The sequence below is a fragment of the Mizuhopecten yessoensis genome, unplaced genomic scaffold (assembly GCF_002113885.1).
Source record: "Mizuhopecten yessoensis strain PY_sf001 unplaced genomic scaffold, ASM211388v2 scaffold10441, whole genome shotgun sequence".
Taxonomy (NCBI): Eukaryota; Metazoa; Mollusca; class Bivalvia; order Pectinida; family Pectinidae; genus Mizuhopecten; species Mizuhopecten yessoensis.
This window is the reverse complement of record NW_018408548.1, coordinates 277825-292632: the sequence shown is the minus strand read 5'-3', so window position 1 is coordinate 292632 and position 14808 is coordinate 277825. Positions and strand designations below refer to the sequence as shown.

The 14808-nt window shown below is 38.2% G+C and overlaps 1 protein-coding gene across 4 annotated transcripts in view; it reads right to left on the bottom strand.

The window, feature by feature from the left end:
* The window catches only part of LOC110460609 (SRSF protein kinase 3-like), a 94476-nt gene that overhangs the window by 43365 nt on the left and 36303 nt on the right, over window positions 1–14808 (bottom strand). For all 4 annotated transcript variants that reach the window (XM_021513613.1, XM_021513611.1, XM_021513615.1 and 1 more), the window contains one exon: window positions 12130–12236. In XM_021513613.1, the coding sequence (XP_021369288.1) occupies window positions 12130–12236 (107 nt within the window). The remainder of the gene's footprint in view (window positions 1–12129; window positions 12237–14808) is intronic.

Here is a 14808-nt window from a genome sequence, read left to right as displayed (position 1 = left end):
GGCCTTTTGTGATGGGGCAATCAAAAAGTAATTTCTGACCAAAGCTGCCTTGTGTTCTGGTTTACTAGATCTCCTGTCATTGATATATAAACATACTGTAATATTTTTGTACTTTTCTTGTTAACCAAAGCACAAATATTGTTAAAACTCATGAGAATAATTTTGCTGATTTTTTCAGGGATCCTTGCCTTTGAATGACTTCCTGGAATGCTTCTTTCTGAAAAATGAAAAATCCACCAACCCTTTGCTCGAGGCTAGTTGATTTTTCGCTTGGACTAGTGAAGTTTTGAGGCTTACTTGGCTAGTATCATGGAAAATAATTTCCAATCATGTGTCTCAGAAAATCTACTGGGTATTCCATAAGTATTATACAGTTGTTTTATATTTAAAATCATATGTTCAAATTGTCAAAAATACCCAATAGGAGTATCATTACGACATTGTAAGGAATATTATGAAGGAACAGAAACGGTCAATATTACTGAGTGCCGTCCCTTACCTTCTCCTTGACCACCCGACTGATTCTTTATATTGAGGTTGTGATGGACATCACATAAGAATTTGCTCATCACATAGTTTTTCTGGGTAGGTAGCTCACAAAGTCTTTCACTCAATGGCAGCCAGCTCCGGGAAGGACCAGACTCTACTCGACACAACAACTGACCTTGGTCTGAACTACGTCCTTTCCGTAAAAGATTGGTTAAGTTCTGCACAACATCAACTTGACTGATGGAGTTCGGTCTTTTTTTGGTCATGTGACCTTGATCAGCGGAGTGCATGTTCCAAAGATTCTCCAGTGCGGTGCCCTTTGACCTGACATGGGAGGACGCTTTCTGATAGTATCGGGAGACATGGCTCTTGTACCTCACAGTCTCCTGCGGCTCGCCGCTGTGGACCCCCGTTGGCCAAGATTCAGCGTTATCTACTGCTTCATTGCCCTCAACATTTTTAAAACAAATCTGACCATCTTTCACGTGTATGTTATAATCAGTTCTGATGGCTGTCTTGTGTTGGCTGTTTGGGGAACATCGCAGTTGTCCACTTGTTACTTTTGAATGCTTACAGCTTTCACTAACTGCTTCCCTGGAGTTCACTGGACGGGACAGAGGTCTAGCCCCATTGTTATGAAAAAATCTACTTTCTCTATCTTGAACCTCTTCCTTGCATGTTTTTTCCTGATCGCTTTTACTGCCTTTTGTTCGGTGTTTTCTAACCCTGTTGATCAGGTTACTGAGAACATCAAGAGGTTTAAATGACCTCTGGGGTTTAAGTTTACCATTCCTCTGGGAAACCAATCCGTCTTTCCATTTTTCGATATTGTCTGCTACTTTGGCAGACGGTTTGTAATGGACTTTGGCGGACGGTTTGTAATGGACTTTGGCGGACGGTTTGTAATGGACTTTGGCGGATGTTTTGTGGTGGTTTTCGTTGCATGGTAGCTCTGCAGTCTTAGGGGGATATTGTGTTTCCCGTTTGTAGAATGCAGCAGGTTTGTGACAATGAGGTATCGGATCAGTTTCTAGTTGCTCCCTCTGGCTCGGCTGGTTGTTCATTGGACGCTCCGTACTGAATTGTCTGGGTTGTAAGTAAGTTTTGGAGGCTGGGGAACTCCCCAGAGCACACTGTCTGTAATTGGAGGGTTTCTTAAGCCCCATTTTGGGGCCAGGATTCTTGACTGGCACCATCACTGGAGCATAAGATCCACTGACAGGGTACAACGGGGTCACCCCATAGACACGCATGTGGTAGTTTGTGTACGAATCATGGTTTACAGATTTCCTGTAGCTCTCCATGTTATTAAACTTTCTCTAACAAGAAAAACCTTGCACCCTGTTAAAACATGTTGTAATAAGAATATTTCCAGTTCTCGCCAAAGTTTAAATCTTTCCCTTCCAAAAAAGAGAGGGAACTGCATCAAAACACCACTACCATCAGCTTCGAATACAGAATCCGTCAGTTAAAACAAACAGTCATTTTGATACTGTACTTCTGGGCCAGCCTCGTTTTTTAAATGTCACTGAAGGAAAGCATGCAATAAATTGCTATTACATGTAGTTATATCATTTTGTTACAAACTATAGATATAATCGAACACATTCCAGATACACTATTTCGTCATTTGATGCTCCAATGAATTACAGTTCCAACAAAAATAGAAGATATCAAAGGGATTAGAATAGTTCCATACTCATGTTCTCCCTTAAAGCTTTGGACTAATTCCACATAGTCTGTTTGATGAAACTGCTCTCATGTACATTGACTGAACTTGTACACTCTCCCATATACAAAAGCACCCAGTCATGTCGGGATCATAGATAGCTCAATGTTTGTAGATGAGTGAAGATACATTCTTTTCTCAGGAGCAACTTGAAGCAACCACAAAGAATCCATAGATCACGCAATTAGTTCTCAGTCTTAAGTGATCACCCTGTATACAACTGAATCTCAACACATTCAGAACGATGTTTGATATTGTTGAGGGATTTGGATATACATGTATATCCCACCGACAACACCAGTGCACCATGATACATATACACCTGTACATGTGTATATCCCACCGACAACACCAGTGCACCATGATACATAAATACATCTGTACATGTAGACATAGCTGGACTTCCTCTCAGGCTGTCCAGTTTTGACAGATTTATGGACAGAATGGTCAGGACAGGCAGGGGTCATTTCTCCTCAGTGTCCATCCACAGGTGATAAAACCTGTGACCTGTGACTCCAGTTATATTTAGTAGCAATACGACTAATTATACCCTAATGACCTGTCATCTACTAGCAATGCCATTCATCTTAATGTTGGTTTCCTATCACCATATAAGGCAATGCAATATTTCTTTAATTTTCTATATATGTTTAGGCAGGCAAGTTTGGGTTAATCCAAATTGTTAAATGATTAACAAACACATTTATCCTACCATGACATTTAAGTGCAATTTAGCTATATATAATATATTTATAAGTGTGTGAATAAATTTGTAACATATTTTCTGACAATATTCTTATTTGCACCAACGAATCAAGTACATAATTTGCAATGTTTAAAAAATTGAGACAAAACAAATTGAAACATTTGTTTATTTCCCTGTTGCTTGGTGTTTTTTTCATTCTTTATACATTAGGTTTGTATGACACATGATTAACACATTCTATTTGGCTTGACCTTATCATAACCTTTCATTCAGGAAACATACTGCAATAAAACTGCCATAACCATTCATCATTAATAGGACACGATAATAACCTTATCAACATATATACATATATACATGTAAAAGCAATTTAAAACATTATAAAATAATTTCATTAATTTTACGAAATAAAAAACATACAATTTTTTATTTTATTTTTATAATTGATTAATCTTTTCATTATATCCATGAATTCATGCAAAATCATTTGTTGAACAAATGTCTTGTTTTTTTATTTGTAATTTCAACTGGACTAAAACCTAATTTGTAACAGACTAAATGAACACCTTTCAATCAAGATGAGGCAGTTTTCTAGAAACTATTTCTTACTCTGAAGGAATCAATTAGTTACTGGCTAATGTTAGAGAAGACCTAATGGACAAACTTTACCCAAAATAGCTGCTGCCTCTGTCCACCAGTCATCAACTGGCCATAGATTTAGTGCTAGACCTTGAAAACAAGCCTTGCTGCCCATGCATACACCATCGAAAGCTAACTTAGCTTAACATAATGTTAGCAAGATTTTTCAAACTTTCTTATTTTTCATTGTGAATATGAAATTATTTTTTATTTTCAAACTTCTGCTGATTTATTTCAGTGTCAACAGGTAAAGTTTGTATTTTGAATTACAAAGTTACGAAGATACCTGTCAGGATCACCAAGCTGGGAAACACTAAACCCCATCAGACCAACAAGTCATTTACTTATTAATCATCCCCAGCAAGTTTATTGTAATTCATTTAAGGGTCCCCCCCCAGTCAATCTCATCACAGGGCTTTCCCCCCCAACAAGTACACAACATAAATCGTTCTTCTGGTTTTGCCAATTCCGTTTTGAACTACTCAGCAAATTATGGGGTTGCTACACCGATCAGAGCAAATTCACGATTAAATCACTTTATATCACCGATCATACATCACTTAAACTCTAATTTGTTCAGGGAGCTGCAATTTCCAGGTAAAGGATCTCCTAGAAGATTTAATGAGACAAGGAAGTCTATGAATGTGTCTTATTCCCACTTGAAATTCTTACCATTTGCCACAGGAGTATTGATTTATTCAGACAACCACCGCCAAAAGTTTGCCAAAAGTTTACGGCTTAATACAGCTTTCACTTCAAATCTATGTTGTTGATAATTTGACGATTTGTCTTCATTGGAAATCTCCTTTTCTCCAAGAATTTACCTCTACAGTAAATTTAATTTGCAATAAAACGTCACAACTTTTCTTTCATTATCCTGTTGCAAATGCTGCCAATTTTCTACTTTTCTTGATCTGTTTGACATCCAGGAAAACCTGACATCTTTATTCCCCCGATACACTGTGCTATATATATACGGGACAAGTGCTTCAATTGCCCTGCATCTGACTGACAAGTTCAGAAAACACTGTTATCAGCAAGAATTGACAAGTACTGAAATATTGATATCATTTTCCTCCTATAAAGCTCATCCATACCCGTTTTAATGGAAACCATCTTGATTGCCCCGTAACATCCTAAAATAGGTCTACGCTAGTAGTTACGTCCGATTCATATTGATATCAAACCCCTGAAGACCATACAATAACTGATGTATGAAGTGAATGGTTACAAACACTTCCCTTCCACAGGGAATTACTACACAGATTCAATTGTAGCATTATTAGTGCAGAAAAAAGATGCCTCGTAATTTTATAAATGACGATTAGGAAAACCTGTAATAGTTATTTCACAGTAAATTATTATATAGTCTATATCTAAAATATAGATAATTCCTCCAATAGGACACGCCCAAGTTTCTCCAACATTACAGACGCATTAGAAAGTGCTGCAGTGCCTCAAATGCTTCTCAGCTCAAGAGATTTTTACGTATATTCACTTATTTCTGCAGTGTTGTTTCCCGATGGAGAAATTTCAGTTCAGGAAAAGAGAAAGAGAATCGTGCAGGTCTATGAATCGTTGATATGTCCAATAAAATCAAAATCAGTAATAAATATATTTTTTCTGAAATTTGAAAAGTATGCCTAGAATGAAGAATTATTGACAGAAATTCAGAAATAGGTATAGCTATAGGTTAGGTATAGCTATAGGTTAGATAGGGGTGGAGGAGGGGTTGTTGGTCAGACCTGGGATGAGTGCCTTAGGGCTGGGGTAGGGGTTGTTGGTCAGACATGGGATTAGTGCCTTAGGGATGGGGTAGGGGTTGTTGGTCAGACATGGGATTAGTGCCTTAGGGATGGGTTAGGGGTTGTTGGTCAGACCTGGGATTAGTGCCTTAGGGATGGGGTAGGAGTTATTGGTCAGACATGGGATTAGTGCCTTAGGGATGGGGTAGGGGTTGTTGGTCAGACCTGGGATTAGTGCCTTAGGGATGGGGTAGGAGTTGTTGGTCAGACCTGCAATGTCATTAGTAACCATCATAACCAATCTCATCTTCAGAACCAATATATCAGGGATAAATACCTAATAACCTTACCTATGACAAAAATCACCGATGAATGCAGTAAATGGCCAAACTTCGGAAGAATTAGACTTTCACTTATTGTTTCCATGTAGGAAATAACTTAGTGAAAATCTGATCAATATCGAAAACCACAATAGGATGTCCTGTAACAGCCGAAGTTGGCCAGAATTAGATTGTCGCCCATTGTAACCAAGCACAAATAAGATGGTCAATATAAAAATACCGACGATAAATGCTGTGTAGCGGCCAAACTCAGGCAGCACTGCAATGCTGCCCATTTTATACACAGGAAATTACACAGCATAACAAGTATTGGCTAATTGTCATGGAAATAATTGAAATTGGTTGCTATGATTATGTATCTGATTACTATCGGCTGACAATTCACACAGACGTGTTGGGGGTTCCTATGCATCCATGTCGAAGTAAAATGGAAGTTACATCTTGGATATTCCTTTATATTGTTACATCCAGGATATATCCCTTAACTCATTCACCCCTGAAGACACATTTGAACTCTTTCAATTTAAAGATTGAAATAGTTCATCAAGAAATTTCAGAGGTGAATGAGTTAAGGTGTTACATTCCGGAAATCCCTTTTAGTGTTACATCTGGGACATCTTTCTACTGTTACATCACAAACATACCTAATAGTCTTACATTCTCAAAATCCTTGATAATGTTATGACCTTGAACGCCCTTCCAATGTTATGCCCTGGGATTTCTGCTACAGAGAATAATTCCCCAGGTACTATTTCTATGAGTTTACAAATTTAGCCCTAAATGAAGACAAGGCTTATATTTCAAGACTATATACATGGCCATGATCTGCCAAATAGGTACAAGGTGGGCTAAATGGCAAGCATGGGCTTATNAGGGGTTGTTGGTCAAACCTGGGATTAGTGCCTTAGGGGTGGGGGAGGGGTTGTTGGTCAGACATGGGATAAGTGCCTTAGGGGTGGGGGAGGGGTTGTTGGTCAGACCTGGATTATATAATTAGTGCCTTAGGGATGGCGTAGGGGTTGTTGGTCAGACCTGGGATTAGTGGATTAGGGTAGGGGGAGGGGTTGTTGGTCAGACATGTGATTAGTGCCTTAGGGATGGGGTAGGGGTTGTTGGTCAGACCTGGGATTAGAGCCTTAGGGATGGGGTAGGGGTTGTTGGTCAGACCTGCAATGTCATTAGTAACCATCATAACCAATCTCATCTTCAGAACCAATATATCAGGGATAAATACCTAATAACCTTACCTATGACAAAAATCACCGATGAATGCAGTAAATGGCCAAACTTCGGAAGAATTAGACTTTCACTTATTGTTTCCATGTAGGAAATAACTTAGTGAAAATCTGATCAATATCGAAAACCACAATTGGATGTCCTGTAACAGCCGAAGTTGGCCAGAATTAGATTGTCGCCCATTGTAACCAAGCACAAATAAGATGGTCAATATAAAAATACCGACGATAAATGCTGTGTAGCGGCCAAACTCAGGCAGCACTGCAATGCTGCCCATTTTATACACAGGAAATTACACAGCATAACAAGTATTGGCTAATTGTCATGGAAATAATTGAAATTGGTTGCTATGATTATGTATCTGATTACTATCGGCTGACAATTCACACAGACGTGTTGGGGGTTCCTATGCATCCATGTCGAAGTAAAATGGAAGTTACATCTTGGATATTCCTTTATATTGTTACATCCAGGATATATCCCTTAACTCATTCACCCCTGAAGACACATTTGACCTCTTTCAATTTAAAGATTGAAATAGTTCATTAAGAAATTTCAGAGGTGAATGAGTTAAGGTGTTACATTCCGGAAATCCCTTTTAGTGTTACATCTGGGACATCTTTGTACTGTTACATCACAAACATGCCTAATAGTCTTACATTCTCAAAATCCTTGATAATGTTATGACCTTGAACGCCCTTCCAATGTTATGCCCTGGGATTTCTGCTACAGAGAATAATTCCCCAGGTATTATTTCTATGAGTTTACAAATTTAGCCCTAAATGAAGACAAGGCTTATATTTCAAGACTATATACATGGCCATGATCTGCCAAATAGGTACAAGGTGGGCTAAATGGCAAGCATGGGCTTATCAATGGTAATTTAAGGTAACGTTTTTTCTAAATTTTCTTTCTTTTGGTTGTTACTAGAATTAGAAGCAAACTTGAAAATGCATGAACAAATTTTGATAATTTTTGCAATAATGCAATTCCATACAAAGAGCATGCAGCAACCTTTAAAAAGACAATTCCGTTTGGAAAACAGTGGTAAGATTAATTGGAAAATTTGACTAAATATGTAGACAGATCAAACAATTTTGAAATCCTGACCATTAATCATTCATGAATGTAGTAAAAGTTATTGATTTTGTTATAATTATTGGGTTATCCTCAATTACCTGTCTGTCTGTATTTAGCAGTCTTTTGTGTTACTGTACTCTGTGTGAGTACATGGTGTTACTGTACTCTGTGTGTAAGTGCATGGTGTTACTGTACTCTGTAAGTACATGGTGCTCCTGTACTCTGTAAGTACATGGTGTTACTGTAATCTGTAAGTACATGGTGTTACTGTACTCTGTGTGTAAGTGCATGGTGTTACTGTACTCTGTGTGAGTACATGGTGTTATTGTACTGTGTGCAAGTACATGGTGTTACTGTATTCTGTAAGTACATGGTGTAACTGTACTCTGTTTAAGTACATATGCATGGTGTTACTGTACTCTGTGTGTAAGTACATGGTGTGACTACTCTGTAATTATATAGTGTTACTGTACTCTGTGTGTTACTGTACTCTGTAAGTACATGGTGTTACTGTACCCTGTGTGTTACTGTACTCTGTGTGTTACTGTACTATGTGTGTTATTGTACTCTTTAAGTAAATGGTATTACTGTACTCTGCAAGTACATGGTGTTACTGTACTCTGTGTGAGTACATAGTGTTACCGTAATCTGTGTGTAAGTACATGGTGTTACTGTACTCTGTAAGTACATGGTGTTACTGTACTCTGTGTGAGTACATAGTGTTACTGTACTCTGTGTGTAAGTACATCATGTTACTGTACTCTAGATCTGTAAGTACAGTGTTACTGTGCTCTGTAAGTACATAGTGTTACTGTACTCTGTAAGTACATGGGGTTACTGTACTCTGTGAGTACATGGTGTGACTCTACTCTGTAAGTACATGGTGTGACTGTCCTCTGTAAGTATGTGGTGTGACTGTACTCTGTAAGTATGTGGTGTGATTGTACTCTGCGAGTACATGGGGTTACTGTACCCTGTAAGTACATGGTTTGACTGTACTCTGTGAGTACATGGTGTTATTGTACTCTGTAGGTACATGGTGTTACTGTACTCTGTATGTATATGGAGTTACTGTACTCTGTAAGTACATGGTGTTCCTGTACTCTGTAAGTATATGGTGTTACTGTATTCTGTAAGTATATGGGGTTACTGTACTCTGTATGTATATGGGGTTACTGTACTCTGTAAGTACATGGTGTTCCTGTACTCTGTAAGTATATGGTGTTACTGTATTCTGTAAGTATATGGGGTCACTGTATTCTGTAAGTTCATGGTGTTACTGTACTCTGTAGGTACATGGTGGTACTGTACCCTGTAAGTACATGGTGTGACTGTACTCTGTAAGTACATGGGGCTACTGTACTCTGTAAGTATATTGGGTTACTGTACTCTGTAAGTACATGGTGTTACTGTACTCTGTAAGTACATGGTGTGACTCTATTCTGTGAGTACATGGTGTTACTGTACTCTGTAAGAACATGGTGTTGCTATACTCTGTGAGTACATGGTGTTACTGTACTCTGTAAATACATGGTTGACTGTACTCTGTAAGTACATATGCATGGTGTTACTGTATTCTGTGTGTAAGTACATGGTGTGACTCTACTCTGTAATTACAGTGTTACTGTACTCTGTGTGTTACTGTACTCTGTAAGTACATGGTGTGACTCTATTCTGTGAGTACATGGTGTTACTGTACTCTGTAGGTACATGGTGTTACTGTACCCTGTAAGTACATGGTGTGACTGTACTCTGTAAGTACATGTGGCTACTGTACTCTGTAAGTATATGGGGTTACTTTACTCTGTAAGTACATGGTGTTACTGTACTCTGTAAGTACATGGTGTGACTCTATTCTGTGAGTACATGGTGTTACTGTACTCTGTGAGTACATGGTGTTACTGTACTCTGTGAGTACATGGTGTTCCTGTACTCTGTAAGTACATGTGGCTACTGTACTCTGTAAGTATATGGGGTTACTGTGCTCTGTAAGTACATGGTGTTACTGTACTCTGTACGTACATGGTGTTCCTGTACTCTGTGAGTACATGGTGTTATTGTACTCTGTAAGTATATGGTGTTCCTGTACTCTGTAAGTACATGGTGTTACTGTTCTCTGTAAGTACATGGTGTTATTGTACTCTGTAAGTACATGGTGTTCCTGTACTCTGTGAGTACATGGTGTTATTGTACTCTGTAAGTATATGGTGTTCCTGTACTCTGTAAGTACATGGTGTTGCTATACTATGTGAGTACATGGTGTTACTGTTCTCTGTAAGTACATGGTGTTGCTGTACTCTGTAAGTATATGGTGTTCCTGTACTCTGTAAGTACATGGTGTTGCTATACTCTGTGAGTACATGGTGTTACTGTTCTCTGTAAGTACATGGTGTTGCTGTACTCTGTAAGTACATGGTGTTCCTGTACTCTGTAAGTACATGGTGTTGCTATACTCTGTGAGTACATGGTGTTACTCAACTCTATTACATGTAGTATATAGTATGACTGTACTGTGTTTAAGTACATGGTGTTACTGTACTGTGTGTGTTAGTACATTGTGTTACTGTACTCTGTTTAAGTACATGGTGTGCCAGTACTTTATCCGCCACATCAAATTGCTCTAAAATTCATAGATCTGCCAGCTCATCATTTCTTCAATGACTGAGATATAATTACAGGCTGCCTGAGGCGGGTAATACATCCAACATTTACGGTATATCTGATATCTGCAGACTCTAACAGATCAATATTTTTTTTGCATTTGAAGAAAGATCACGAGATATTTATAAATCTGAACCTGGAAGTGTTCAATGACCTCACAGTATATATCAATGAATCGCTGACAAGTCAACCCTAAAAGGAATATCGAGTTCAGCAGACGGAACGGATAAAGTAAAAGCTTTAATTGTCTTTTTTTTTAAATAGATTTTCTTGATTTTCAAAACTGTAACACATATTTATTAAAACTTCATATTTCCTACACTCCATCCTTTCCTACTTCTACATTGCCATAGCCTGTAAGTATTCCATCTACCAACAAGTTGATGTTACACTATTCTCCACCCTATGTTGGACAGATAGGAACACCAACAGATACGACACTGATCTACATGGGGATTAACAGCATGTTTTTATATTATTTGTTGTGGTTTGCACATTTTTGGGGGCAATTGAAGACATCTACACAACTTAGGAAATATGGAGATCGAACTGGAAAACTTTGTTATTAGGCCGTTTCTGATGGTAAGATAGCTGAAGTGAACTGCAATGCTTTTTGACAATGGCATACATTTCAAGTCTCAAATCAATTCACATGTTTTTTTTATTTCAATAGAGAGGTATTCTCCAAATAGACATTTAATCATTCACTTTTTTTGTTCGTTTCTCAATTGAAAGTCATCTCCAAATAGATATTTCTTTCTAATATATCTCATTGACAAAATAGAAAAGTCTTCTGTACATATAGCTTATTCATACATAGCCTGAAAATAAATTCATTTACTTTTTTTAAAATTCGTCCTACCCAAACAGAATTAACTGAGTTATCCCTGGCTTCAAACTCACTGATATTTTTCATTTTTACCTCGGCAAAGTCTTTTCATTTCATTTTTACCTCGATCAAGTCTTTTCAATCATTATTATGACAAATTTAAATGACATACATGCTGTACTTTAAATACTTAACAATGTTGACAAAACATGACGCTGAAAGCATAGAAGACAGGCATCAAATGATTATTACATATTTGCAGTTTACTAAACCTTCATGTTTTATGACCCAGGACATTTAAATATGAAGGAATCCTCAAAAAAAACAACATTTATTTTTATTTTATCCTCAATGCAAAGAGATTTTTTTACTCAGTTTTACTGCTTAATACAGGCTTATTTCCCCCAGCTAAAAAGTGCCTTATATTCCCAAAATGACCAAAAACTGAGGAATATATTCCCAATTTCCATACAAATAATGCTAAATTTTCCCAATTCATAAAGGAACAGCCTGTTGTAAAATGTTTGTAACAAGACCACTGATGCAATATGTAAACATAGATACATAGACAAAAATGCTCTCAGTCAACACAGTGATCTTGTGTGCTGTAAGAGGTACACAGCTGGTACACCTGTTAAACCCTCATCACCTTTTATAGATGGTAACATACTTACCCTTTGTGTAGTCAGCAGGGTCCTCCTGCTCGTCATCATCAGACCCAAGGATCTCCTCCTCCTCCTCTTCCTCGTACTCTGGGTCAGCCCGCGTCTGGGGATCCGATCTGGGGACAGACACAAACACATCGTCAATGTCATTCATGAGGTGCCCCCTGCGCAGACAAAGCACATTGCGCTCGAACAGGCTCCTCAGTACTTTCATTGTGCAGTACTTAGCCAGCTCCCGAGTGTTTTTGTATCCCCCGAGACTCGAGTGTCAATTTGCTACCGTTTGAGTTACTGTCTAAACAGTTGCCTGCCCTGTGAACGGGATCTATGCCGATTCCATCCCTGTTATACATACACGAATCAATTAATCAATGGAAATTTTGGCCCCCTCAGTAAGATGCCAAGTCTTCCACCTATTGGATACCATCCATCAGAGAATTGTCAGTATGTTGTGGTGCTCCTGATGGGGAGCTCTTCTCCACCCGATCACCTCAGGTCAATAGTCAAGACTACCAACTATACCCAGGCAAAACTCTGAGGTGTTGCCTTCCCTCTGAACAGATATGTTTTTGTATATCAGGATAGATATTTTTGGTTTCTGGCCTCTGTATGTACACCAGAGCTGTATCTCACACATGCAGTCCTACATCAGAGCCCTATACACGCTTTCCCTACTAAGATGGATGATGATGTTGATGCTGTGTATGTAGCCTTCAGTGATATTTTTAGTTCCAATCATATCTATTTGCTAGCCTGTTGTACACATCTTCTGGTCATGACTGGCTGACATCATACATATACACTAGAGGTGAAGTATATGTAGCTATTTCTTTACACCTAGACCGACAGTACACCGCACACATCCTAGGATGTCGTAACACACAACATCGGAGGATGTCGTAACACACAACATCGGAGGATATCATAACACACAACATCCTAGGATGTTGTAACACACAACATCGGATCAGGTCGTAACACACAACATCCGAGGAGGTCGTAACACACAACATCCGAGGATGTCGTAACACACAACATCCGAGGATGTCGACGTCCTAACACATCGGAGGATGTCGCATCCCTTGGTGGGTCCTACTCCCATATCTACAAGTTTACATAACTCTCGCCTTCACAGGTCCTCAACACTAGCAGTGGGGTACGTACATGTAGCCTATACTGCCCATCAGTTCCAGCATGCCCCTATAACTACCACCCAACTGGACCACCATCACTAACATACATGTGCATTAATATCTACTGCATCTAAGGACTAATGAACATGAAAGCGACATGAGACAATGAATTATAAATTCCTGTACAATGATTGGTATCAGTGGGAAATTGATTAAGGTTTTACAAACTTTCACATCAGCTTAACACGTTTCTCAAACTTTTATTTTCAGTTAATGACAAGTGTAGTCATCAATAACGACAAATTCTCCCCAAGAAATCGTTAATTGTGAATTTGACGACAGGATTTAATGGCTATTACTCTTCACAGTAACAGTTGTAATACATGTAATTGTTTCTAATACATTAAACAAGGGTAATACAATGATTGAAAAACTAACATCCCTAGAACAGAAGACACCAATTACATTTGAAATATATAGCTAGCTCATGACAGGATGTGTAATCTCTTTTTAAAATCATAATTTGAGTGCACAGAAATTAATAATGGCTCTGTACTGGTAAATTTGTTCTCTCATTCATTCTTTCATAATGGGTAAAACAATATCATCTCAATGCTTATAAGTGCATACTGGAAACCCTAATATTATGTATTCTGGTTTAAACTGTACAACACAAAATGTGTGAAAAATCCAACAGCTAGGAGCTTTAATCCGAACATCAATTTTGCCTTGAAATTTCCAAAATCACCCAAGGTGATGATATTTTAAGATGTGATTTTATCTTTTTCAAAATCTAAAACTGTAGACAAATTGCCTGAAAATGCTGGAATTTCTGTGCGGTGCTACAAAACCTAACTACATATCTCCCTTTGGTTTTGCCATATGCCTTATCAATACTACCAAAGTACATAAATCATCTACCATACGCCACATTTCTTTACTGTGTATTTCATCCCGACCCTGGCCTTTAATACTATTTGCCATATGCCCAATTTCAGTGTTTGAAGTTATATTTATCATCAGACAATCCGTTTACCAATTTTATACTGTTGTCAGCAGCCAGTGGTAGGACTGGAGACAGAAGACAGAAACACATCATTTTTAAAGTACCATCAGCTTCTGTTTAAGTCGTCACTGGAATTTTTTAACAGAATTTTTGTCTGTTGGAACACTGCAGTCACGCAAGTTTCTTTTGAATTTTTGCAAGATACACAAAATTTGGCATAACCTGTCTTAACCAAAACCAATCATCTGAGACCTTCGTAAACCGGCAAAGTTCAAACTTATCATCCGAGACCTTCGTAAACCTGCAGAGTTCAAACCTATCATCTAAGAACTTAATAAACCTGCAGAGTTCAAACCTATCATCTGAGACCTTCGTAAACCTGTGGAGTTCAAACCTATTATCTGAGACCTTCGTAAACCTGCAGAGTTCAAAGAACACTTGTTACTAAAAATGTGCAAAATAAGCACGAAAGCATTACTTGAAAATGTATAGTACTGTCCAATACAATTAGCTCATTAATATTCACCCCTACATATTAAAACTGGACTT